A 25,588-nucleotide genomic window follows, 5' to 3' on the forward strand; every position below is an offset into this window, starting at 1 on the left:
TGTATGGGGACCTTATGTCAGTCGATATCGACTAGATTATCTGACAATCTGTGTATGGAAGCGCTGGCCAACTGATTGTTGAGCATGTCCAATTTCGGACTTCCAATCGTTGTGTACACCTGAAGATGTGTCGCCGGCAGGGATATTTGTTGGCAACTTTCTCATAGAGAACACAAGTAGTGTTGAGCGATACCTTCCGATATGCAAAGGTATCAGTATCGGATTGGATCGGCCGATATCCAAAAAATATCGGATATCGCCGATACTGATACCCGATACCAATGCATATCAATGGGACACAAAATATCGGAATGGTTCCCAGGGTCTGAAGGAGAGGAAACTCTCCTTCAGGCCCTGGGATCCATATTCATGTATAAAATAAAGAATAGAAATAAAAAATATTGATATACTCACCCCTCAGACGGCCCCGGCTCTCACCGGTCCAAGCGTCTGCCTCCGTTCCTAAGAATGCAGGGAGTGAAGGACCTTCGATGACGTCGCGGCTTGTGACTGGTCGCGTGACCGCTCATGTGACCGCTCACGCGACCAATCACAAGCCGCGACGTCATCGAAGGTCCTTCACTCCCTGCATTTTTAGGAACGGAGGCACCGTTAAGAGCCAGGGTCCGCCGGAGGGGTGAGTATATCAATATTTTTTATTTTTATTATTTATTTTTTACATGATTATGGATCCCAGGGCCTGAAGGAGAGTTTCCTCTCCTCCAGACCCTGGGAACCATACGCACCGCACACTTCCGATTCCCGATATCACAAAAATATCGGAACTCTGTATCGGAATTCCGATACAGCAAATATCGGCCGATACCAGATATTTGCAGTATCGGAATGCTCAACACTAAACACAAGCACTCAGCCAAACGTGCACTCCTGTGTATGGGAGAGATGGTTGTCGGCCAATTCATCATTTAACTGACAGCCATCAAATGTGTAGGGCCGGCTTTACTGTAGAGTTATGAATGTTTGAGATTATTCCTATTGATTTGGAGGTGAAAGGTTTTTTTCTGTGTTAACGCAATGTGCTATTCACAATAGAATTTTCTTCTCGCATTGGTTCAAACTTGTATTACATTTACTACTTTAACGTCTATTTGTTACAACTAAGCACAATTGTACCTTGAAGAACATCAACTATGTTTTTAATGCGTTTTTATGCTGATGAATGCCCTATGCATTGCTGGAATATCTGACTTCAAGGGAATGGCACAGGAACATTGTCACATTTATTACTACTTTTACTAATCGGTCACTAAATAAGTGAAAAGATGATTGGTTTAACGTCTAGCCAACCCACTGGACGTTATCCGACCATTTGTGAACCCAGTGACTCGGCTGGCATCTGCATGTACTGGTCATGAGTAAGACTGCCTATAACTTATGTTGTGCTGCACCGTATACTGGCTAAGTGTAGGGCCACTTTAAGCAGCTTTGTCTGTAGTTCTCTACCACAGCAGGCAAAGGAGGCAGATGGTGACTTCTGCCAGATTATATATGCACTGCTACATCTAGCTAATTAATCATTTGCACCTTTCTCTTTTTCCAGGGATCCATCTATAAAAAGAACAATTTGTAAGAGATGCAGCTCTCTCCTTCTTTCTGGCATCACTTGTACTGTGAGACAGAGAAGTAAGTGGGCTCTGAGTGTTTGTTTTTTTTTTTTTTTCTCCCCTCGCCTCCAGAAAATAAATTGTATAGATCAACTGACTTCCTCTGAGAACATCCTCCTGTAATGTCTAGTGTAGGTGACCACGCTCGCCCATTAGTTTAGCCTCACAATCCATATCCTTACAGCAGGGGTGGGGAACCTTTTTCCAGCCGGGGGCCGTTTGGAAATTTCTACCATCATCCGGGGGCCACATAAAAATGATCACCTTGAAAATTACCCCGGTATATTTAGTCAAACAATTAATTATGGTAACTCACCCTTAATGTGACGGCTGGAGCTGCTTCTCTTTGGTGCAGCTGTGATGTTTGGTGTTACTGATCATGTTGCTTCTCACAGCTGCTTTTCCAGGGGTGGGACGAAGATCACATGGGGGGGATAAAGATCAAAGGAGGGCACATAGCAGGGGGACACAGATCACAGAGGGGCACATAGCTGGAGTGGACAGATCACAGGGGGTACAGATCACATGGTAGCACAAATATCACAGGGGGGTATATAGCTGGGGGGCACAGATCACAGGGAGCATATAGCTGCGGGGGGCAGAGGGATCACAGGAGGGGCACAGAGATGACATGGGGCACATGGCTGGGAGCCACAGAGATCACGGGGCATATAGCTGGAGGGCACAGAAATCACAGGGGGTACATAACTGGGGTCACAGATCACAGGGGGCATATAGCTGGAGGGCACAGAAATCACAGGGGGTACACAGCTGGGGGGCACAGAGATCACAAGGGGCAAATAGCTGCGGGGGGGGCAGAGATAACAGGATGAACAGAGATCACTGAGGGGCACAGAAATCACAGGGGGTACATAGCTGGGGTGACGGATGGCATGGGGGCACATAGCTGGGAGGCACAGAAATCACGGAGCTTATAGTTGGGTGAGTGAAGAGATCATATTGGGGCACGTAGCGGGGTGCACAGATCACGGGGCAGATAGCTGGGGGGCACAGGGATCACAGGAGGGGCACAGAGATGACATGGGAGCACAGAGATCACAGAGGGCTTATACTTGGGGGAGCAAAGAGATCATATTTGGGCACATAGCTGAGGGGAACAGGGATCACAGGAGGGGCACAGATGACATGGGGTACATAGCTGGGAGGCACAGATCACTGGGGGGCTTATAATTGGGGGTAGTAAAGAGCTCATATTGGGGCACATAGCTGAGGGGCACAGGCATCACAGGAGGGGCACAGAGATGACATGGGGCTTATAGTTGTGGAAGTAAAGAGATCATATCGGGGCACATAGTGGCGGGGAGGGGGCACAGAGATCACACTGGGCACATAGATTAGCTGACGGACACAAATCACCTGCAGAGCTGCCAGGACAGAGATTCTCTGGCTGCAGCAGCTCCTCTTCCGGGACAGGAGAGCATTTGGTGCTGGCCCCGCCCACCCAAATGCTAGCCCCGCCCACTCAAGCGCTAACCCTGCCCACCCCGATGACACCATTCATGTGCAGGGCAGGCAGCGTTCTGTGATGAACGTTGCGTGCCCTGCACTTGGACTTAAAGGGCTGGCTGCCGCCCAGACATTGCTTACTCCGGAGACCTTCCCGTGGGCCGGAGGTTCCCCACCCCTGCCTTACAGGGACTGCCCACTGGACTGAAGGTCGCAGAAAGCGCAGAGGCTAAAATGATAAAACACCGGTTATACTGAATCTTTCCTCACAAAACTGCATATCAGTCTTCTCAGCTCCTCCTGCTCTATAACAGTGTGCCTGCAGATTGCACTGCATTATCATGGTGACAGGTTCCCTTTTAGGCTGGGATCACAAATACTCGAGATACGGCCGAGTCTCGCAGGTGAAAACCCAGCTCTGGCGCCGGCAATCTGGAGCGGAGCGTGCAGCCGCTCAGCAACACATGGAGCTGCACGCTCCGCTCTGGAGTGCCGGCGCTAGAGCTGGGTTTTCACCTGCGAGACTCGGCTGTATCTCACGTATGTGTGATCCCGGCCTTAATGTGAGTGTTTGTGCCTGTGTACATGTGGGCTGCGGCAACAAACAAATCTGTGTGATTGCATCAATAAATTAATCATCTAATTGTGCAACTTACAATTTAAGGTTTTATTTATGTCACAAATTGTTTCACAATTCTCAGTATATACATCTCAAATAAAAAATAAAAAAAAGTATACTCTGCAGTAACCATAGACTGCTGTGTGGCAATCATTTCTTTTTTGGAAGTCACTGTGTTAGTAACTTTATTGTATTTATTATTATTATTCCATTGTATTAAAAGATTTATATAGATGATATATTTATATTAAAAGCTTTATATGCACTCCTAAAATATATTTAACCATTGCCTTTCATTGCAGAACATCGAGGACAGAGTCTAACAATAATTCGATGTCTCAGCTGCGGTCTTACTAAACGTTTCCTAAATAATCCCAACTACAAGCTTTGGAGTGAGCAGCCAGAGGCATTATTGGAAAACCAACCAAAACAAGGTACAATTACTTTGAGGCCTTACTTTAAGGCTATGTTCACACGTAGCGTTTTTGCTGCGTTTTTTTTTTTCTGCAAGCAAACCCTGCTCTCTTGGCGGTAAAGAAGCTGCTTTCAAAAAGCAGGTTTTGCTGCATTTATCAGGACCCCAAAGTTCAGCTTTGCTTCCACCACAGAATCATGAACACAGGTCACCAATGCAAGACATACGTGAAACCATAAAACCATTTTTGTAAAGAAGGGCAATTTGATCAAATTATTTGGTGAAAAAAGATTTTTTTTGTCTGAAAAAATAGTGACTATTCTGAACAAAAAAGTTCACATGATTTCAAGAAAAAATGCCCAATTACAAATGTAACATTCGGGGGAGGTGACTTGGTCAGGAATAGTTTACCTAAGACATTGGCTGAGCATTGAGTTTGTAGGACACACTTTTTAATTTCACACTTTGGTAGGCCCTTGAGTTGATCAGGTATTGTTCCATTTCTCACCTTGGTCAGCCAATTTACTTTACACCTATCACTAATTTAATTAAACTGTGCAAATACTAACTGACATTCTCAGGTGAGGAGACCAAGACTTTGTGGTTTAAACTTGGGAAAATCACAAAAATTAAATGGATTTCACATACTGTTCTACCTGCTTTTTTTTCACTGAAATGCAGCAAAACCTGATACCTGCGTTTTTGCACTTGCTCATTGCTTTTCATGCGTGGAAAAATGCTGAAGGAAGTGACATGCTGCAGTTTTCCAATTGTCAGGAATGTGTATGTGTGATATTTCTTAAATCTCATAGCTTTTGTTGGTACTGTGAAACGCAGCTTAAAATTAGCAACTTGTGAACATAACCTAAGGGCAGAGTCAGACGGTTGTATAAATTTGACAGGGATTGTATCTGTGCATTTGTGGGTCAGAAGAGTAGCTGGCCAGACCATACACTGCGTTCCAATCTCTGTCCAATTTATACGACTGCTGACTGCGCCCAAAAGGGAATCGGTCAGGAAAAGTTTCTGCTGAAATCTAAAGTAGATGTTGTTACATTCGATTCCTTTCTTGTAAAAATATGCTATTATCACCTTACCGACATTCCTTGTATCTAATATATAATTGCCTAGAATACTACTTCCTGCAATTTGTGCCAACTTCCGTGGCTTTGTCCGGAGCTAATGTCCGGAGCTAATGTCCGGAGCTAATGTCCGGAGATAAGTGACGTCACCAGTGTCCTACACCCAGGCAGAGCACAGGGGCCCCAGGCAGAGCACAGTGGCCCCAGGCAGAGCACAGTGGCCCCAGGCAGAGCACAGTGGCCCCAGGCAGAGCACAGTGGCCCCAGGCAGAGCACAGTGGCCCCAGGCAGAGCACAGGGGCCCCAGGCAGAGCACAGTGGTCCCAGGCAGAGCACAGGGGCCCCAGGCAGCCTATGGGGCCCCAGGCAGAGCACAGTGGCCCCAGGCAGAGCACAGTGGCCCCAGGCAGAGCACAGTGGCCCCAGGCAGAGCACAGTGGCCCCAGGCAGCATATGGGGCCCCAGGCAGAGCACAGGGGCCCCAGGCAGAGCACAGTGGCCCCAGGCAGAACACAGTGGCCCCAGGCAGAGCACAGGGGCCCCAGGCAGCATATGGGGCCCCAGGCAGAGCACAGGGGCTCCAGGCAGCATATGGGGCCCCAGGCAGAGCACAGGGGCCCCAGGCAGCATATGGGGCCCCAGGCAGAGCACAGGGGCCCCAGGCAGCATATGGGGCCCCAGGCAGAGCACAGGGGCCCCAGGCAGCATATGGGGCCCCAGGCAGCATATGGGGCCCCAGGCAGAGCACAGTGGCCCCAGGCAGAGCACAGGGGCCCCAGGCAAAACATGGGGCCCCAGGCAGAGCACAGGGGCCCCAGGCAGAGCACAGGGGCCCCAGGCAGCATATGGGGCCCCAGGCAGAGCACAGGGGCCCCAGGCAGCATATGGGGCCCCAGGCAGAGCACAGGGGCCCCAGGCAGCATATGGGGCCCCAGGCAGAGCACAGCGATATTTTGGACCACTGTGCGGTGTTTCAGACCCCCTGTGTGATGTCTGGGGCCCTGTTCTTAAGTATATTAAAGATTAAAGTAACGTATATTAAAGTATATTATAGATCAAATTTGACACGTTTATGAGCACCATTGAGTGATATACTCAAGAATGACATAATTTTTCAACATTTTATGGTTTCAAACTGTAAACGAGTTTTTTTTACTTCAACCAGAAAACCTTAACGGTTCATAAAAAAACTTGACTGTTCAGGATATGATAAAAGTCATAGTATTCTGAATCTTTAACTTATAAAGATACCTTCACATGGGGTGATTATTGGTTCCAGAGAGGCTTTCGGCCGATAATCGTACACATGGCTGGTGACAGGACAATACAATATAAACGTTCAAAGGTAAACACTGATAACATTAAAATCTAATATATAATTGCCTAGAATACTACTTCCGGCAATTTGTGCCAACTTCCGTGGCTTTGTCCGGAGATAATGTCCGGAGATAAGTGACGTCACCAGCGTCCTACACCCGCTCAGGGTGGACAAAGATATATGCCTTCGTGGTGCGCGGCACTTTTCTGATTGGTTGCCGCCTGCCGCGAGCGACCAATCAGAAATGTGCCGTACTGTCAAGAATTGTCAAGAGCTGGTGAGTGCAGCCATTTTTTGTTCTTTCTTACTATTATTTATTAATTGTATTATTCTTACATTTGAATAAATAAAGTATATATGGATTCTAGACTCCCGATTTCTTTAGAATCGGGCTGCCATCTAGTATGTTATATTCAAATTCATCTCCAAATGCTTTGACACTCCCCAAGACACTTGAAGTTAATTTGCATATACAGTGGTTTCCGAAGTATTCACCCCCTTGGTACTTTTCGTGTTTTGCTATCTCACAACCTGGAATTTCACTTTTTTTTTTTTTTTTTTGAGGGTTTGCATCAGTTCATGTAAAGAACATGCCTACAACTGTAAACATTTGGTTTTCTTTATATTGTGAAGCAAACCACAAATCTAACACAAGAACTGAAAAGTTCAGTGTGCAGAACTATTCACCCCCTAAAGTCAGTCCTTTTGCAGATCCTCCTTTTGCGGCAATTACAGATGCAAGTCACTTTGGATAAGTCTTTGTTATGAGCGAGTTATCCGAGCACGCTCGAGTGCTAATCAAATCCGAGCACGCCAAAGATACTCTATGTTCGCGTCACCGTGGTTGCATGTCTTTCGATTGGTTGACAATTGCAATACATGCAGGGATTGGCTAACAGCCGCGAGATATGCAGCCACAGTTACTCAAACATAGTATTCGAGCATGCCGAAGACAGGAGCTTGCTCAGGTAACACCTTATCAGGAGCACGCTCACTCATCACTAATAAGTCTCTGAGATTTCCACATCTTACCACTTGTATTTTTGCCTATTCCTCAAGGCAAAACTGCTCCAGCTCCCTTGAGTTTGCTGTTCATCAGAGGAAACCATCTATCTTCAAGTCTGACTTGAAGAGTCTGAGTCTCAATTGGATTAAAGTCTGGACTTGGACTTGGACACTCCAAAACATTTTCACGTTTCCCCTTAAACCACTTGAGTGTTGCTGTAGCAGTATGCTTTGGGTCATTGTCTTGTTGGAAGGTGAACCTCTGTCCGAACACTTTTGCAATCCACTGTAACTTTAACAGTGGATTTGTACAAGAAAATAAATTTCACTCTGGCTAAAACTGCCTAGAAAGCCATACCTATAGTTTTAGGTAGAAATTTCACCTGATGGGTTTCCTTTAATGGTTGCTCCTTGATTATAAAGTAAATTTACACACTCTGTTATTTGGATGCTTTGCTGCTGTCTGATGTGTTATAGTTCCCAATGGGATTTAAAGGGAATCTGTCACCTTCATATTTCGTATATAAACTGCGGCCACCGCCATTAGGGGCTTATCTACAGCTTTCTGGAATGCTGTAGATAAGCCCCCCGATGTATCCTGAAAGATAAGAAAAACAAGTTAGATTATACTCACCCAGGGGTGGTCGCGGTCCGGTCTGATGGCCGTCGCGTCCCGGTCCGGCGCCTCCCATCTTCTTACGAAGACGTCCTCTTCTTTGCTTCCTGCCGCGGCTCCTGCGCAGGCGTAATTCTCTGTCCTGTTGAGGGCAGAGCAAAGTACTGCAGTGTGCAGGCGCCGGGAAAGGTCAGAGAGGCCCAGTGCCTGCGCAACAGGGCAAATCAGTACGCCTGTGCAGGAGCTGCGGCAGGAAGCAAAGAAGAGGACGTCATCGTATGAAGATAGGAGGCGCCGGACCGTGATGCCGACCGGACCGCACCGGCACCGCCCCTGGGTGAGTATAATATAACCTGTTTTTCTTCTCTTTCAGGTTACATCTGGGGCTTATCTACAGCATTACAGAATGTAGATAAGCCCCTGATGGAGGCTTCCGCAGTTTATATACAAAATATGAGGTGATAAATGTATCTCACTGGAGTTTTCTTTAAAAATGTGTTTTGCTGCAGTCAGCTGTTCTGCGAATGCTCTTTTACACAAGTGCAGCATTTCTTAACATTAAATATCACAATGATTCCTTAAAGGGAACCTGTCAGCAGTATTGTGCACAGTAACCTACACACAGTGTCAGGTCACGCCTGAATAAAATGGTACCTTGGTCGATGAAATCCATCTTGTGGTTGTTTCTTAATCTACATTTTCAGTTTTGTGTTAATGATATGCTTGTGTCCTAAGGCGGGGCTGGGATATGTGGTGCTCTGATTATATATTCATAGTGCAGCCTGCTGACTGGTCACTGATCCCTCACTGACCCATCCCCTAGTTTACATAATGAATACCTAACATACTGAAGAAAGAGACAAAATATGCTTCTGTAGGCATGGGCTGCACGACCTTGGAGAAGGAATTTTTTTATTTTTATTTTTTTTTTCAGGTTATTCAGCTAGAGGGGAAAAAAACAAATAAAAAATGGCGCCTGCCGCGCCTGCGCAGTAGCAGTTATTGGATCACAGCAGCAGACACCGATAGGAGCTACTGTAGGGCGCAGCAGGCGCCATTTTCATTTTTTTGTTTGTTTGTTTTTTTTCCCTCTAGCTGAATAACCTGGAAAAAAATTATTTATGGCACGCAAACATGCGGTTTTACTGCAGAGCAGGTACCATGGCTGGCGTCTGCCTGCAGAAGTTGTTGTTTTTTTTTTTGTTTTTTGTTTTTTTTTAAAGTATGTACAGATATTCATTGTGCAAACTAGAGGCGGGTCAATGAGGGTGCAGTGACCTGTCAGCAGGCTGCATTATGAATATCTAATCAGAGCACCATATACCCCAACCCTGCCTTAGGGCACGAGAATCTCATTAACCCAAAACTGAAAATAAAGATTAAATAACAGACACAAGGCGGATTTCATCACCCAAGGTATCATTGTAATCAGTATAATGGCGCCGACCTGACACTGTGTGTAGGTTACTGTGCACAATCCTGCCGACAGGTTCCCTTTAAGGGGTATTTATTATCCTATTTTTTTGGTGTCTGTACTTTTGATGATTTTTGTGCAGATATATTTGTTTGATGACTTGGGCAGAAGTAACAGTTATTGACAATGCATCTAGAATTTTCACAATGCACCTGATGTCTCCTCACTGGAGATTTGTGGGTCTGGGCAAATAATACATAATGGACCCAATTAACCAAGCCGTTTTCTGACAGAAAACTGCTTGAAGTGTAGCAAAACTTTTGGAATGGTTCATATAAATAAATAAAAATATGCAACTTTTGTTATTTTCATTCCAGCATGGTAAGCTCCGCCAATGTTTTGAAATGTTACTGGAGATTACTTAAGACTGACTTGACACTGTGGCTGACAAATTCATCATAGTTTATCCCAAACAATGTGGGTAATTTTCGATGTCTCCTCCAATCTCAAAGTGGAGGAGATTTCTGACACTGGCTAGCAGCCGCTGAAAGATGCACACACTACTTTATTATTTGCTGCATGTTTTTCGTCGCTCTCACTACATCAAGACTGACTAAAAATACCAGACTTGATGAATGGGGCCAATAAGTTTTTTAATTTTTCATTTTGGTTGATGATTCAAAAGTGTAAAAATTGTCCTTAGAGTAAAGGGTTAATTCTTGCAGTTTTGTACAGGATGGTGAGAATTCCTAAACAGCATAAATTAATTTTTCCTATCTGTTTTGTTAATTTTTGTTCCTAGATACTGGATCGCAGCACAATTTGCCAAAAGAGAAGGGATCATCTGCCAAGCTAGAAAATACCAAAAAGATGGCCCCCTAACACATCACAACTCCGGCAGTAATGTGGCTGTTAATGGACACTTTCTCTAAGCTGAATGATCTTTATTTCTGTTTTTGGCACACTTTGGTTGAAGAAATTAAAACTGGACATGGATGTCATGTATAAACTAGTGCACAGATAAACTCCGATGTCTCCAACAAACAGACTACCGCTTTTATTTTCTGTCACTTGCACAATTGGTCATTATCTGTTTGTTGTTAAACCCATTTTCCTTTGACTAATTCATTCTGTTGGGTGTGAGTGAAATAACCAATTGCCAAAATAAACTTAACTGTATACTCCAATGCTGGTTACAGCTTTCCATGTTCCCTAAGACGCCTGTCATCATGTCACCTTATGGTACTACTGAGGTCAGCTGATCAGTACCCTCATACAGACTCATTGCATCGTCTTCACCATCTTGGATGTCTATCTCCACCACAATTTACATCACCATACTAATGTAAGTTGTTGTTTTTTTTTTTTTTTTCTCCTCTCCTCTCCAAATTGTTCTATATTCCTATTGGCTTCTGTACTTAAAAGGCAGCACTCTTACACATACTACCCTGCACCTGAAGAAGCCTCACACATAAAGGAACATCAGCCGTGTATTGTACTACCAAAAAATGGCGACTCAACCATAGATATAATGCTAATTGGAGAACCATGAGTCAAAAAGTTGCCAAAAACAATTTAGAGCAAAAAGTACAAAATTTATTAAAGATATATCAAGATAAAATATTACCAATTACAATGAAGTAACAAGGTGACTAAATCCGTGGATACAGTGGTGAACTGAGAACACCAGTACGGGACATAAGAATCCTAAGGTAGATATGTAATACATATGCTGTCACACAGTGTGCACTGAAGACTATGTGCCAAAAAACAGGCAGCCCAGCAGAAAAATATGGTGGTATGATAAAATGCACGAGTGCTACAAAAGTAGCCGGGAGCCAAAGCACACACAAAATAAATAAAGCAATTAATTACCCATGTGGGATGATAATGAGGTCCCGTCCGGAGCCCAGTCACATACCCCAACGCGCGTTTCGCGTTTGAACGTTGCCGCTTCCTCATTCCTTATTTTGTGTGTGCTTTGGCTCCCGGCTACTTTTGTAGCACTCGTGCATTTTATCATACCACCATATTTTTCTGCTGGGCTGCCTGTTTTTTGGCAGATAGTCTTCAGTGCACACTGTGTGACAGCATATGTATTACATATCTACCTTAGGATTCTTATGTCCCGTACTGGTGTTCTCAGTTCACCACTGTATCCACGGATTTAGTCACCTTGTTACTTCATTGTAATTGGTAATATTTTATCTTGATATTGATGTATCTTTAATAAATTTTGTACTTTTTGCTCTAAATTGTTTTTGGCAACTTTTTGACTCATGGTTCTCCAATTAGCGTTATACCTGAAGAAGCCTGTTGTGCGAAACCTGTCTCTGGTGAAGTGGACAATTTGATCACATGTTTTGGTTGGTGCGATTTCTGTGTATTTGTGTCTGTGATCTCTTGGCTATCATTATCTTGTCTTTATATGTTTTGATATGGTTATTAGCTATAGGAAAAAAAATGGAGACACAAAGCGCAAAATAGGGTCTTATCCTTTAGATAACCAAGAGAGCTTTCTTAGAATTGCTCACCTGATTTTGTTGAATGAAGAGCATGTAACGATTTCGGCTGCTGCAGATCCACAAGCCGATCAACGGCCGTGTGACAATATAAACTGTGCAGGAGGTGTGGGTTAAATCCGCGCTGCCTTAATGATGAAGTTCCAAGGATAATAAATTTAAAAGGTGGTTTATTCAACGCGTTTCAAGGTCAGTGCGACCTCTTCTTCAGGAAATTCCACATACAACATCGTATGTTGTATGATGTATGTGGAATTTCCTGAAGAAGAGGTCGCACTGACCTTGAAACGCGTTGAATAAACCACCTTTTAAATTTATTATCCTTGGAACTTCATCATTAAGGCAGCGCGGATTTAACCCACACCTCCTGCACAGTTTATATTGATATGGTTATATCATAATATAATATTCTTTTTTCAAATAACCATACAGGAAGATGTCACCCTATCCTAATAGGGACCGGAAACACAGATAGGTAAAATAGCCCCTTCCACATCCTCTCTCTAGTGCTTTTCATGTCCCTTTCGAGATGAAGAGGTCATACCTGTTGTGCTCTGTGGCTGGCGGCAGAAACTGGTATTGTACCTGGATAACCGGGTAGCTGAGAATGACTGCTACCCCTCTCCTCTTGATGCTGCTCCTGTCTCCTCGGACTCAGGACTCCTATGTCTTCTGCGCCTTCGGGTAAAGTTGGTTGGTGTTTTGGCTGGGGGCCTCCCTGAGCTCCCCAGCCTCACTCTTCTCCCTCCTCTGTGTGCCAGCCCGCACGGCCGGAGGTGACTTCAGACACCAGGCTCTTCTAGTTGCATTCCACGTGCTCTTCATTACTGGAAGTGACATCAGATGCCAGGTGCTCCCTTATAACATCACTTCCTGTTGCGTTTCACGCTGGAACGCATGTTTCTAATGGTGGCCAATTAAAAGCAGTATTCGGCAGCAGGATAACCGCCTAGTGATTACATAGCCCCTCACCAATTGTTTTCACAATTGCACCAGGGGAAGAAGTCTCATCTAATGAGATGAAGTTGCGGAGTCCGGTTATATATATATATATATATATATCTATATATACACACATACACACACACACACACACACACACACACACACACACACACACACACACACACACACACACACACACACACACACACACACACACACACACACACACACACACACCCTGGACTGAAGACACTCTGAGGTAGGACCGATCCTTTTGATGTCATGGAGGGTTTATATTCTTCCTGCTCTGCATCTGCAGAGTCTGGTGCTAATCCAGTCCCTCTCCTAGGTGCAGGCTCTTATATATAGTAGCCTGATTTTTCCTTCTCCAATTTCAGGGTGCAAGGATCCTGCACCAAAGAGTAAATCTTAAGTTAGAAGCAGTAAATGTGCATTATGTTCCAAGATGCTTTCATGTTCCCATAGAAAATGACTATGCCAAGAATATACAGATAAGATTATTAAGGAAGAGCAGCCTTCCATAATGGTGGAAATTAACCCCTTAACGACCTTTGACGCATACGCTGCGTCATGAAAGTCGGTGCCAAAGCGACCTATGACGCAGCGTATGCGTCATGGAATGATCGCGTCCCTGCAGATCGGGTGAAAGGGTTAACTCCGATTTTACCCGATCTGCAGAGACAGTGGGAGTGGTGCTTCAGCCCAGGGGGGGTGGCTTCACCCCCCCGTGGCTACGATCGCTCTGATTGGCAGTTTCACTTTCAACAGCCAATCAGAGCGATTTGTAATATTTCACCTAAAAAACTGGTGAAATATTACAATCCAGCCATGGCCGATGCTGCAATATCATCGGCCATGGCTGGAAATACTCAAGTGCCCCCCCCCACACCCACCGATCGCCCCCCCAGTCCTCCGTTATGGGGTCCGGTCCCCTCCGTCCGCCTGCCGGCTCCCCCATCCTCCTGTCCGCTCCCTCCTTGCTCAGATCCCCCCCCCCTGTGCTCCGATCACCCCCCCTGTGCTCCGATCCACCCCCCCACCACCCCTTCATACTTACCGATCCTCCCGGTGTCCGGCCGTCTCCTCGCTGGGCGCCGCCATCTTGGAAAATGGCGGGCGCATGCTCAGATTCCTTACAAGTACATTTTGATCGCTGTGGTAGGTTCTATCACAGCGATTAAAATAAAAAAAATAATAAATAACCCCCCCTTTATCACCCCCATAGGGACAATAATAAAATAAAGAAAAATTTTTTTTTCTTTTTCCACTAGGGGTAGGGTTACGGGTAGGGTTAGGGTTACGGGTAGGGTTAGGGGTAGGGTTACGGCATGTGCACACAGAGCGGATCAGCCGCGGATCCGCAGCGGATCGGCAGCGGATCTGCAGCGGATCGGCTGCGGATCCGCAGCGGATTGGCCGCGGATCCGCAGCGGATTGGCAGCGGATTGGCCGCGGATCCGCAGCGGATTGGCCGCGGATCCGCAGCGGATTGGCCGCTGCGAATTCGAAGCAGTTTTTCATCAGGTTTACAGTACCATGTACACCTAAGGAAAACCAAATCCGCTGTGCCCATGGTGCGGAAAATTCCGTGCAGAAACGCTGCGTTGTATTTTCCGCAGCATGTCAATTCTTTGTGCGGATTCCGCAGCGTTTTACACCTGTTCCTCAATAGGAATCCGCAGGTGAAATCTGCACAAAAAAACACTGGAAATCTGCTGTAAATCCGCAGGTAAAACGCAGTGCCTTTTACCTGCAGATTTTTCAAAAATCATGAGGAAAAATCTCACACGAATCCGCAACGTGGGCACATAGCCTTAGGGTTAGGGTTGGAATTAGAGTTAGGGTTGGAATTAGGGCTAGGGTTTGAAATAGGGTTAAGATTAGGCTTGTGGTTAGGGTTACGGATAGGGTTAGGGGTGTGTTGGGGTTACAGTTGTGGTTAGGGTTGGGATTAGGGTTACGGTTGGGATTAGGGTTAGGATTAGGGTTGGAATTAGGGTTACGGGTGTGTTGCAGTTAGGTGTGTGTTGGGGTTAGGGTTGTGATTAGGGTTATGGCTACAGTTGGGATTAGGATTAGGGGTGTGTTGGGGTTAGTGTTGAAGTTAGAATTGAGGGGTTTCCACTGTTTAGGCACATCAGGGGTCTCCAAACGCAACATGGCGCCACCATTGATTCCAGCCAATCTTGCGTTCAAAAAGTCAAATGGTGCTCCCGCCCTTCCAAGCCCCGACGTGCGCCCAAACAGTGGTTTACCCCCACATTTGGGGTACCAGCGTACTCAGGACAAACTGGGCAACAACTGTTGGGGTCCAATTTCTCCTGTTACCCTTGCAAAAATAAAAAATTACTTGCTAAAACATAATTTTTGAGGAAAGAACAATTATTTTTTATTTTCACGGCTCTGCGTTGTAAACTTCTGTGAAGCACTTGGGGGTTGAACGTGCTCACCACACATCTAGATAAGTTCCTTGGGGGTCTAGTTTCCAAAATGGGGTCACTTGTGGGGTGTTTCTACTGTTTAGGCACATCAGGGGCTCTGCAAATGCAATGTGACGCCCGCAGACCATTCCATCAAAGTCTGCATTTCAAATGTCACTACTTCCCTTCCGAGCCCTGACGTGTGCCCAAACAGTGGTTTACCCCCACATATGGGGTATCAGCGTACTCACAACAAACTGGGCAACAAATATTGGGGTCCAAATTCTCCTGTTACCCTTGTGAAAATAAAAAATTGCTTGCTAAAACATCTTTTTTGAGGAAAGAAAAATGATTTTTTATTTTCACGGCTCTGCGTTGTAAACTTCTGTGAAGCACTTGGGGATTGAAAGTGCTCACCACACATCTAGATTAGTTCCTTGGGGGGTCTAGTTTTCAAAATGGGGTCACTTGTGGGGGGTTTCTACTGTTTAGGCATATCAGGGGCTCTGCAAACGTAACATGATGCCCGCAGACCATTCCATCAAAGTCTGCATTCCAAAACGTCACTACTTCCCTTCCGAGCCCCGGCATGTGCCCAAACAGTGGTTTACCCCCACATATGGGGTATCAGCGTACTCAGGAGAAACTGGACAACAACTTTTGGGGTCCAATTTCTCCTGTTACTCTTGCAAAAATAAAAAATTCTGGGCTAAAAAAATATTTTTGAGGAAAGGAAACACGTTTATTATTTTCACGGCTCTGCGTTATAAACTTCTGTGAAGCACTTGGGGGTTCAAAGTGCTCACCACACATCTAGATAAGTTCCCTTGGGGGTCTAGTTTCCAAAATGGAGTCACTTGTGGGGAGTTCCTACTGTTTAGGCACATCAGGGGCTCTGCAAACGCAACCTGACGCCCGCAGAGCATTCCATCAAAGTCTGCATTTCAAAACGTCACTACTTCCCTTCCGAACCCCGACGTGTGCCAAAACAATGGTTTACCCCCACATATGGGGTATCAGCGTACTCAGGAGAAACTGGACAACAACTTTTAGGGTCCAATTTCTCCTGTTACCCTTGGGAAAATAAAAAATTAAGGGCTAAAAAATCATTTTTGAGAAAAGAAAAATTATTTTTTATTTTCATGGCTCTGCGTTATAAACTTCTGTGAAGCACTTGGGGGTTCAAAATGCTCACCACACATCTAGATTAGTTCCTTTGGAGGTCTAGTTTCCAAAATGGGGTCACTTGTGCTGGAGCTCCAATGTTTAGGCACACAGGGGCTCTCCAAACGCGACATGGTGTCCGCTAATGATTGGAGCTAATTTTCCATTCAAAAAGCCAAATGGCGTGCCTTCCCTTCCGAGCCCTGCCGTGCGCCCAAACAGTGGTTTACCCCCACATATGGGGTATCATCGTACTCAGGACAAACTGGACAACAACATTTGGGGTCCAATTTCTCCTATTATCCTTGGGAAAATAAAAAATTCTGGGCTAAAAATAATTTTTGAGGAAAGAAAAATTATTTTTTTATTTTCACGGCTCTGCGTTATAAACTTCTGTGAAGCACCTGGGGGTTGTAAGTGCTCACTATGCATCTAGATAAGTTCCTTGGGGGGTCTAGTTTCCAAAATGGGGTCACTTGTGGGGGAGCTCCAATGTTTAGGCACACGGGGGCTCTCCAAACGTGACATGGTGTCCGCTAAAGATTGGAGCCAATTTTTCATTCAAAAAGTCAAATGGCGCTCCTTCCCTTCCGAGCCCTGCCGTGCGCCCAAACAGTGGTTTACCCCCACATATGAGGTATCAGCGTACTCAGGACAAATTGGACAACAACATCCGTGGTCCAGTTTCTCCTTTTACCGCTGGGAAAATAAAAAAATTGTTGCTAAAAGATCATTTTTGTGACTAAAAAGTTAAATGTTCATTTTTTACTTCCATGTTGCTTCTGCTGCTGTGAAACACCTGAAGGGTTAATAAACTTCTTGAATGTGGTTTTGAGCACCTTGAGGGGTGCAGTTTTTAGAATGGTGTCACTTTTGGGTATTTTCAGCCATATAGAACCCTCAAAATGACTTCAAATGTGAGGTGGTCCCTAAAAAAAATGGTTTTGTAAATTTTGTTGTAAAAATGAGAAATCACTGGTCAAATTTTAACCCTTATAACTTCCTAGCAAAAAAAAAAATTGTTTCCAAAATTGTGCTGATGTAAAGTAGACATGTGGGAAACGTTATTTATTAACTATTTTGTGTCACATAACTCTCTGGTTTAACAGAATAAAAATTCAAAATGTGAAAATTGCGAAATTTTCAAATTTTTTGCCAAATTTCCATTTTTTTCACAAATAAACTCAGAAATTATCGACCTAAATTTACCACTAACATGAAGCCCAATATGTCACGAAAAAACAATCTCAGAATCGCTAGGATCCATTGAAGCGTTCCGGAGTTATTACCTCATAAAGGGACACTGGTCAGAATTGCAAAAAACGGCAAGGTCATTAAGGCCAAAATAGGCTGGGTCATGAAGGGGTTAAGGGGATGGTTCCCCAGGAGATCAAATCTTCAGTGGCCTTGTTTTCCCAGTCCACATCCAGGATCCCTTGAAATTCTAAGAAAAGGAAAATTAGTTTAGAAGAGGCGTTATCCTCAAATTCCCTTAAGGATCACATGTCTACTGGAAGAGGGGGAATTAACCTTAACCGCAGACATAGCCCTGGAGAATAAACAATATTATTTTTCTTTTGAAGATATGGAAGAACTCCTTACTGCGGTAAGGAATACCATGGAGTTAGAAGAGAAGACCACCCGAACGGCTCAAGGAATAGTAGAAGGCCGTATTTCAAAATTCCTCCCCCAGTGGCACATGATTTGTTCAAGTCAATGGATCCTAAAGTTGGTCTGAAAAGGAGTAAATATGGAGTTCTCCTCCTATCCTCCACAAGGCTGAGAATAACTCGCCTCTCTTCTTCAAAATTGCGAAACACCCTGATGTCCAGGTCTGCACTGTTTACTATCTTCGGGATTAATCTCTCCAGTTCCAGAAGCAGGGGTCATTGCTGTCGGCTTTTTCTTGTAAAAAATGCAAGTGGTGTCTACAGAATAATAATTTAAAACATCTGAACAAATACATCATTCACAGGAGGTTCAAGATGGAGTCCATCAAGTCTACGGTCTCCCTGATAGGGCAGCATTTCGTCATGGCAACCACCGATTTACAGAATACCTATTAAGTCCTCATCCATTCAACCTACCGGAAATTTTTAAGGTTTACGGTTATCCAAGTAAGATAAATGCTGCACTTCCAGTTCAATATTCTGCCGTTCGCAATATTGTCAGCACCTCGAATCTTTTCAAAGATAATGGCTGAAGTCATAGCTTTCATCAGGAGAGATAACATCTGCATAATCCCTTATCTCGACAACTTCCTGCTCTTGACTCCATCTGTACTGCTACTCAGAAAACATCTACAGAAAACAGTTCAGATTTTGACATCCCTGGATGGCTGGTGAACCATCGGAAATCCGACTTTGTCCCCTCCACTACAACAAACTTCCTAGATATTCTACTGGACTCCAAGAGACAAACAGCTTTCTTACCAAAGGAAAAACAAATCCAATTTAGATCCAGATTAACCTTCCTTCTAAGCCAGAAATTGGTATCGGTAAGATTTACAATGCCAATCCTTGGCTCCATGATGTCATGCATCCAGGCGGTAACCTGGGCACAAGCTCATACCAGAATTCTACAGACGTACATCCTTTCAAATTGTGATGAATCCCTGGACAGAAATATTCCGGTGTCCAGTTGGGAAAAATCCTCTCTGACCTGGTGGCTCAATCCAGGTAACCTAAAGAGAGGAGTACCCTGGATTCAGAAACCACTATCAACAATAAATGGATGCCACCAGAAGAGGATTGGGGCTATGATCTCCTAAACTTCCTTCCAGGAGCTCTGGACAAGAGAAATCAGCCAGAGATCCTTCAGTTTCAGAGAGCTGAAGCATGTATAGAGGAATTACTCAGATCAGCAACATCCATAATTCAAGGCACCCACGTAAGGGTTTGTTCAGACATCATGATCACTGTTGCTCACCTCCGTCATCAAGGAAGCACTAAATACAATCTCAACAAGAATCTTTTCTTGGACAGAACATCTCTCCTTATCTTCTCTCCACATAAGAGGCTCTTCCAACATCCAGGCCGACTTTCTGAGCAAATGAGATGTACATCCAGGCGAATGGTGCTTAAATTTAGGGGTCTTCCAAATGCTAACCAGAAGATGGGGTCATCCAGAAGCAGATCTTTTTGCAAGTCACCAGAATGCAAACGCGGATCAGTACTTCTCTGAACCCAAAAGATGCCTGCCAAGAGGTGGACGTGTTCGCCCACCCATGGAAATTCACAAAAGCTTATGCATTTCCGCCAATTCCAGCTTTACCAAATACATTAAAAAAATAACTGAGAAGGTCAAGATTAATCTTAATAGCACCTCTCTGGCCGAAGAGAAGCTGGTTTCCGCACTTTAAACAACTTGACGTTAGAGGGTCCACTCATTCTCTCACCAATCGGAAACCTTCACCAGGGTCTGATCTACCACCCGGACCCCGAAAGTCTGTGTCTGACTGCTTGGCTTCTGAGTTCACAATCCTAAAAACTAGAAGCCTCTCAGACAAAGGCAATCAGACTCTCCAGAAAAGTAGACCACCAGTAACCAATTCCATTTATCATAAAATATGGAAAACCTTTTGTATCTTGGTGTGTGTCTAGTCATCCAGACCCCTCCATCATCTGGACATCGCCCAGATCCTAGACTTCCTACAAGAAGATCTGGAAAAAGACCTCAAACCTTGAGGACTGCAACCTGAAAGTTCAGGTTGCAGTCCTCAGCTCATGTGTGTGGGTTTTTTTTTTTTTTTTACCAAAGCCTCACAAATCACCGCTGGGTAAAAAGGTTCATGACTGATGCTTTCAGTGTACGTCCAAGATTGACCAACCTAATCCCATCCTGGGATCTAAATAGTGTCCTCAAGGGTCTAACACTACCTCCATTTGAACCCTTATCCTCTTTAGAACTGAACAAACTATTCTGGAAAACAGCCTTCCTCGTAGCAAATACCATAATCAGGAGAGTGGGTGAACTTCGGGCCCTCTCGATCAAACAACCCTATTTGGGAATTTTGGATGATAGACTTGTTCTCCAACTTGACCCATCCTTTTTGCCCAAGGTGGTCTCAGAATTCCACAGGTCACAGAAAATTATTCTTCCCTCCTTTTGCCAAAATCCAGCGAATGATAAATAGGAAGAGTTCTATTCCTTAGACATAGTAGTCCTTCACTATCTTCAACAAGCACAATCTTGGAGGAGAGATCAAATCTTTTTATCCAGCTCTACGGACATAACAAAGGGATGAAGACCCCAAAAAGCACTATTACAAATTGCAAGGCATATCGAAATCAGAATCTCTCGCCCCCAGAAACATTTACGGTTCACTTCACTTGCGCTGTGTCTGTCTCCGGGGCTGCGAAGGCAAGCACTTCCATCGAGCAGATCTACAGATCTGCTACCTGGTCCTCTGTCCATACTTTCTCCAAACATTATAGACAAGACTTTGTCTAGCAAAGATTTAGCCTTTTGGGAGAAAAGTTCTCCAGGCTTTTATCCCTCCCTAACATTAGTCGTTGGTATTCCTCCTGAGGTGCTGTTGTGGAGGGTTATTTGAGAAAATAGAATTAGACTTACCGGTAATTCGGTTTCTAAGAAGCCTCCACAACAACACTGGTAATTCCCTCCCTTTCTCGTTATTCCTTGTATTACTTTAAATCTGGTGCTAAATATTTTTTTGAAGCATTCATATTTTTGTGGTCCTTTAGGCCATGTTCACACTTTGCGGTTTTTACCGCGGAACCGCCGCGATTTTGATGCTGCGGGTCCGCAGCAGTTTCCATAGCGTTTCCATTTACATGTAAAGCCTATGGAAACCGCAAACTGCTGTGCACATGCTGCAGGAAAAACCGCGCAGAAATGCAGCGGTTTAAAACCCGCAGCATGTCACTTCTTTGTGCAGAATCGCTGCGATTCTGCACCCATAGGAATGCATTGAACCGCTTACTTCCCGCATGGGGCTGTGCCCACGTTGCGGGAAGTAAGCGGCTAATGTGCGGGTGGTACCCGGGGTGGAGGAGAGGAGACTCTCCTCCAGGCCCTGGGAACCATATTTGGGGTAAAAAAAAGAATAAAAATAAAAAATCATGTTATACTCACCTCTCAGCGCTGCAAGCGGCCGGTTGGTCAGAGTTGCTGTGCGAACAGGACCTGCGGTGACGTCGCGGTCACATGACTGTGACGTCACGAAGGGTCCTTCTCGCTCAGCATCTTTGGAACCGGAGCGCCGGGTGCAGCGCTGAGGAGATCCGGACATCAGAGGGTGAGTATAACCAATTTTTATTATAGTGCTTTGGAACAAAGCACTATACTGTTATTCCACCGTGGTAAACTTCTTCTTATTCTTATTATTCAGTCCGCACGTAATGCGGCCCGAACCGCTAAACTCACAGACTCCAGTGAGGTGTCATTTCGAAGCCAGCGTTCCTGAGAGGTGTGCTAAGTATTTTTCGTGTCGATCGGATTTGTAGTTTTTGCGCAATTTGTGTTTGAAAAAAGTCTTTCAATGCGTTTCAATGGAGAAATTTTCCTATACGTTTATAATGGGCTGGTTTCTGAGGCAATTTCTAAAAATAACTGCCACCTGGCTGATTAGCTCATTGATATGCGCAGTCAGACACAGTTACTATGCCAACTCCTATGAAATCTACATCAGCTCACCAGGTCACAAGTTTTGTCAGATAATATCAGCTCTTAAAGTGACAGTACAGCACAATTCCAAACCACTATCCGTAGTCTTATGATTATTAGACTGTGGCCCGATTCTAACTCATCGGGTATTCTAGAATATGCATGTCCACGTAGTATATTGCACAGCCACGCAGTATACAGTGCAGAGCCGTGCAGTACACAGCGCAGAGCCGCGCAGTACACAGCGCAGAGCCGCGCAGTACACAGCGCAGAGCCGCGCAGTATAAAGCGCAGAGCCGCGCAGTACACAGCGCAGAGCCGCGCAGTACACAGCGCAGAGCCGTGCAGTACACAGCGCAGAGCCGCGCAGTATAAAGCGCAGAGCCGTGCAGTACACAGCGCAGAGCCGCGCAGTACACAGCGCAGAGCCGTGCAGTACACAGCGCAGAGCCGCGCAGTATAAAGCGCAGAGCCGTGCAGTACACAGCGCAGAGCCGCGCAGTACACAGCGCAGAGCCGCGCAGTACACAGCGCAGAGCCGCGCAGTATAAAGCGCAGAGCCGCGCAGTACACAGCGCAGAGCCGCGCAGTACACAGCGCAGAGCCGTGCAGTACACAGCGCAGAGCCGCGCAGTTTAAAGCGCAGAGCCGTGCAGTACACAGTGCAGAGCCGCGCAGTACACAGCGCAGAGCCGTGCAGTACACAGCGCAGAGCCGCGCAGTATAAAGCGCAGAGCCGTGCAGTACACAGCGCAGAGCCGCGCAGTACACAGCGCAGAGCCGCGCAGTACACAGCGCAGAGCCGCGCAGTATAAAGCGCAGAGCCGCGCAGTATAAAGCGCAGAGCCGCGCAGTATAAAGCGCAGAGCCGCGCAGTACACAGCGCAGAGCCGCGCAGTACACAGCGCAGAGCCGTGCAGTACACAGCGCAGAGCCGCGCAGTATAAAGCGCAGAGCCGTGCAGTACACAGCGCAGAGCCGCGCAGTACACAGCGCAGAGCCGCGCAGTATAAAGCGCAGAGCCGTGCAGTACACAGCGCAGAGCCGTGCAGTACACAGCGCAGAGCCGCGCAGTACACAGCGCAGAGCCATGCAGTACACAGCGCAAAGCCGCGCAGTATAAAGCGCAGAGCCGCGCAGTATAAAGCGGAGAGCCGCGCAGTACACAGCGCAGAGCCGCGCAGTACACAGTGCAGAGCCGCACAGTACACAGCACAGAGCCGCGCAGTACACAGCGCAGAGCCACCCAGTATACAGCGCAGAGCCGCGCAGTACGCAGCGTAGAGCCACGCAGTATGCAGCGCAGAGCCGCGCAGTATACAGCGCTGAGCCGCGTAGTATACAGCGCAGAGCCCCGCAGTATACAGTGCAGAGCCCCGCAGTATACAGCGCAGACACGCGCAGTACACAGCACGGACACGCGCAGTACACAGCGCAGAGCCGCGCAGTACACAGCGCAGAGCCGCGTAGTATACAGCGAAGAGCCACGCAGTATATAGCGCAGAGCCGCGCAGTACAAAGCGCAGAGCTGCGCAGAGCTGCGCAGTATACAGCGCAGAGCCGCGCAGTATACAGCGCAGAACGCGCAGTACACAGTGCAGAGCCGCGCAGTACACAGCGCAGAGCCGTGCAGTACACAGCGCAGAGCCGCGCAGTACACAGCGCAGAGCCACGCAGTATACAGCGCAGAGCCGCGTAGTATACAGCGCAGAGCCACGCAGTATACAGCACAGAGCCACGCAGTATACAGCGCAGAGCCACGTAGTTATACTGCCCAGTCACGTAGTATATTGTCCAGTCACATAGTATACTGCATATCCCTGTTAAAAAAAAAAAGAATTAAAATAAAAAAGTTACATACTCACCTCCTGGAGCGGCCGGTATCTGATGGTTGTTGCACCTCCTAGAGCGGCCGGTACACGATGCTTGTTGCACCTGGAGTGGCCGGTACCCGATGCTTGTTGCGCGCTCCGGTCCCAAGAGTGCATTGCGGTCTCACGAGATGATGACGTAGCGGTGTTGTGAGACAGAAAGACGGAAGTGCCCTTAGATAATTAGATAGTAGATTACCCCGCTCACCAATTCGGAACCCGAGAGGCCCGGCCCACCAAATCGGACCCCGAGGGGCCCGGCCCACCAAATCGGACCCAGAGTGACCCCGCCCCCTAAATCAGACCCAGAGTGACCCCGCCCACCAAATCGGACCCAGAGTGGCTCCGCCCACCAAATCGGACCCAGAGTGACCCCTTCCACCAAATCAGACCCAGAGTGACCCCTTCCACCAAATCGGACCCAGAGTGACCCCTTCCACCAAATCGGGCCCAGAGTGACCCCGCCCACCAAATCGGACCCAGAGTGACCCCACCCACCAAATCGGACCCTGAGGTGCCCAGCCCACCAAATCAGACCCTGAGGTGCCCAGCCCACCAAATCGGACCGAGTGACCCCACCCACCAAATTGGTCCCTAAGGTGCCCCGCCCACCAAATCGGACCCAGAGTGGCTCCGCCCACCGAATCGGACCCAGAGTGGCCGCGCCCACAGAATCGGACCAAAAGTGACCCCGCCCACCGAATCGGACCTAGATTTACCCCGCCCACAAAATCAGACCCAGATTGACCCAACCCACCAAATCGGACCGCCTGAGGGGCACCCAAGTGTGAAAGTCTTGCAGGGGCAGCCCGGGCACCATTCCAAAGCACTATCTGTAGTTCCTTCAGGAAATACCCATCTAGTTATTTTTAACATTACTATTGATGCTGCATATTGCTGCATATGCAGCATCAATAGTATAGGCGGAAACCCGCAGCGGAAACCGCGGAACAAACCGCGATAAATCTGCAGGGATAACCGCAGCGGTTTTGCCCTGCAGATTTATCAAATCCGCTGCGGGAGAACCCGCAGAGGGATGCCACAAAGTGTGAACATGGCCTTAGAAAAACCCTGGAGAGAGGCTGTGGGAGGGGCTACTTGACCCCTTTGTGTTTCCTGTCCCTATTAGGGTGAGGTGACATCCTCCTGTGGTGCTGTTGTGGAGGGTTCTTAGAAACCGAATTACTAGTAAATCTAACTCTATTTTTTTTTATTTATAGCTGCTATATGGTGGTATGCACATTTAGACATATTCCTTTTTGTTTTGGGCTCATTATTGAATAGATTTGACTGTGTTACTAGTTCTAAATGTGCCCAGCCTTACACCTATATAGCGTTTTTGGTTTTCCCACTTTTTTTTTTTTCACTGCATGGATTGTTTTAAAATATTTTCATCTTGTGCATTTTCAATAGTTTGCTAGTTATATTATATTTACAGTGCTTAGTCGTTTCCATT

The 25,588-nt window shown here is 46.2% G+C and overlaps 2 protein-coding genes across 4 annotated transcripts in view; one reads left to right on the top strand and one right to left on the bottom strand.

The window, feature by feature from the left end:
- Positions 1 to 2,255, bottom strand: part of ZBTB11 (zinc finger and BTB domain containing 11) — a 58,738-nt gene extending 56,483 nt beyond the window's left edge. Inside the window, exon 1 of the mRNA XM_077296766.1 lies at positions 1,942 to 2,255. The gene's annotated coding sequence lies outside the window, so the exon portion shown is untranslated. The remainder of the gene's footprint in view (positions 1 to 1,941) is intronic.
- The window catches only part of RPP21 (ribonuclease P subunit p21), a 30,430-nt gene extending 19,682 nt beyond the window's left edge, over positions 1 to 10,748 (top strand). For all 3 annotated transcript variants that reach the window (XM_077296769.1, XM_077296768.1, XM_077296767.1), the window contains exons 4-6: positions 1,562 to 1,644; positions 4,014 to 4,145; positions 10,364 to 10,748. In XM_077296769.1, coding sequence (XP_077152884.1) covers positions 1,562 to 1,644; positions 4,014 to 4,145; positions 10,364 to 10,443 — 295 coding nt within the window. In that variant the 3' untranslated portion in view covers positions 10,444 to 10,748. The remainder of the gene's footprint in view (positions 1 to 1,561; positions 1,645 to 4,013; positions 4,146 to 10,363) is intronic.
- The last annotated feature ends 14,840 nt before the right edge of the window (positions 10,749 to 25,588 follow it).

This window comes from Ranitomeya variabilis, chromosome 3, assembly GCF_051348905.1.
Source record: "Ranitomeya variabilis isolate aRanVar5 chromosome 3, aRanVar5.hap1, whole genome shotgun sequence".
NCBI lineage: Eukaryota > Metazoa > Chordata > Amphibia > Anura > Dendrobatidae > Ranitomeya > Ranitomeya variabilis.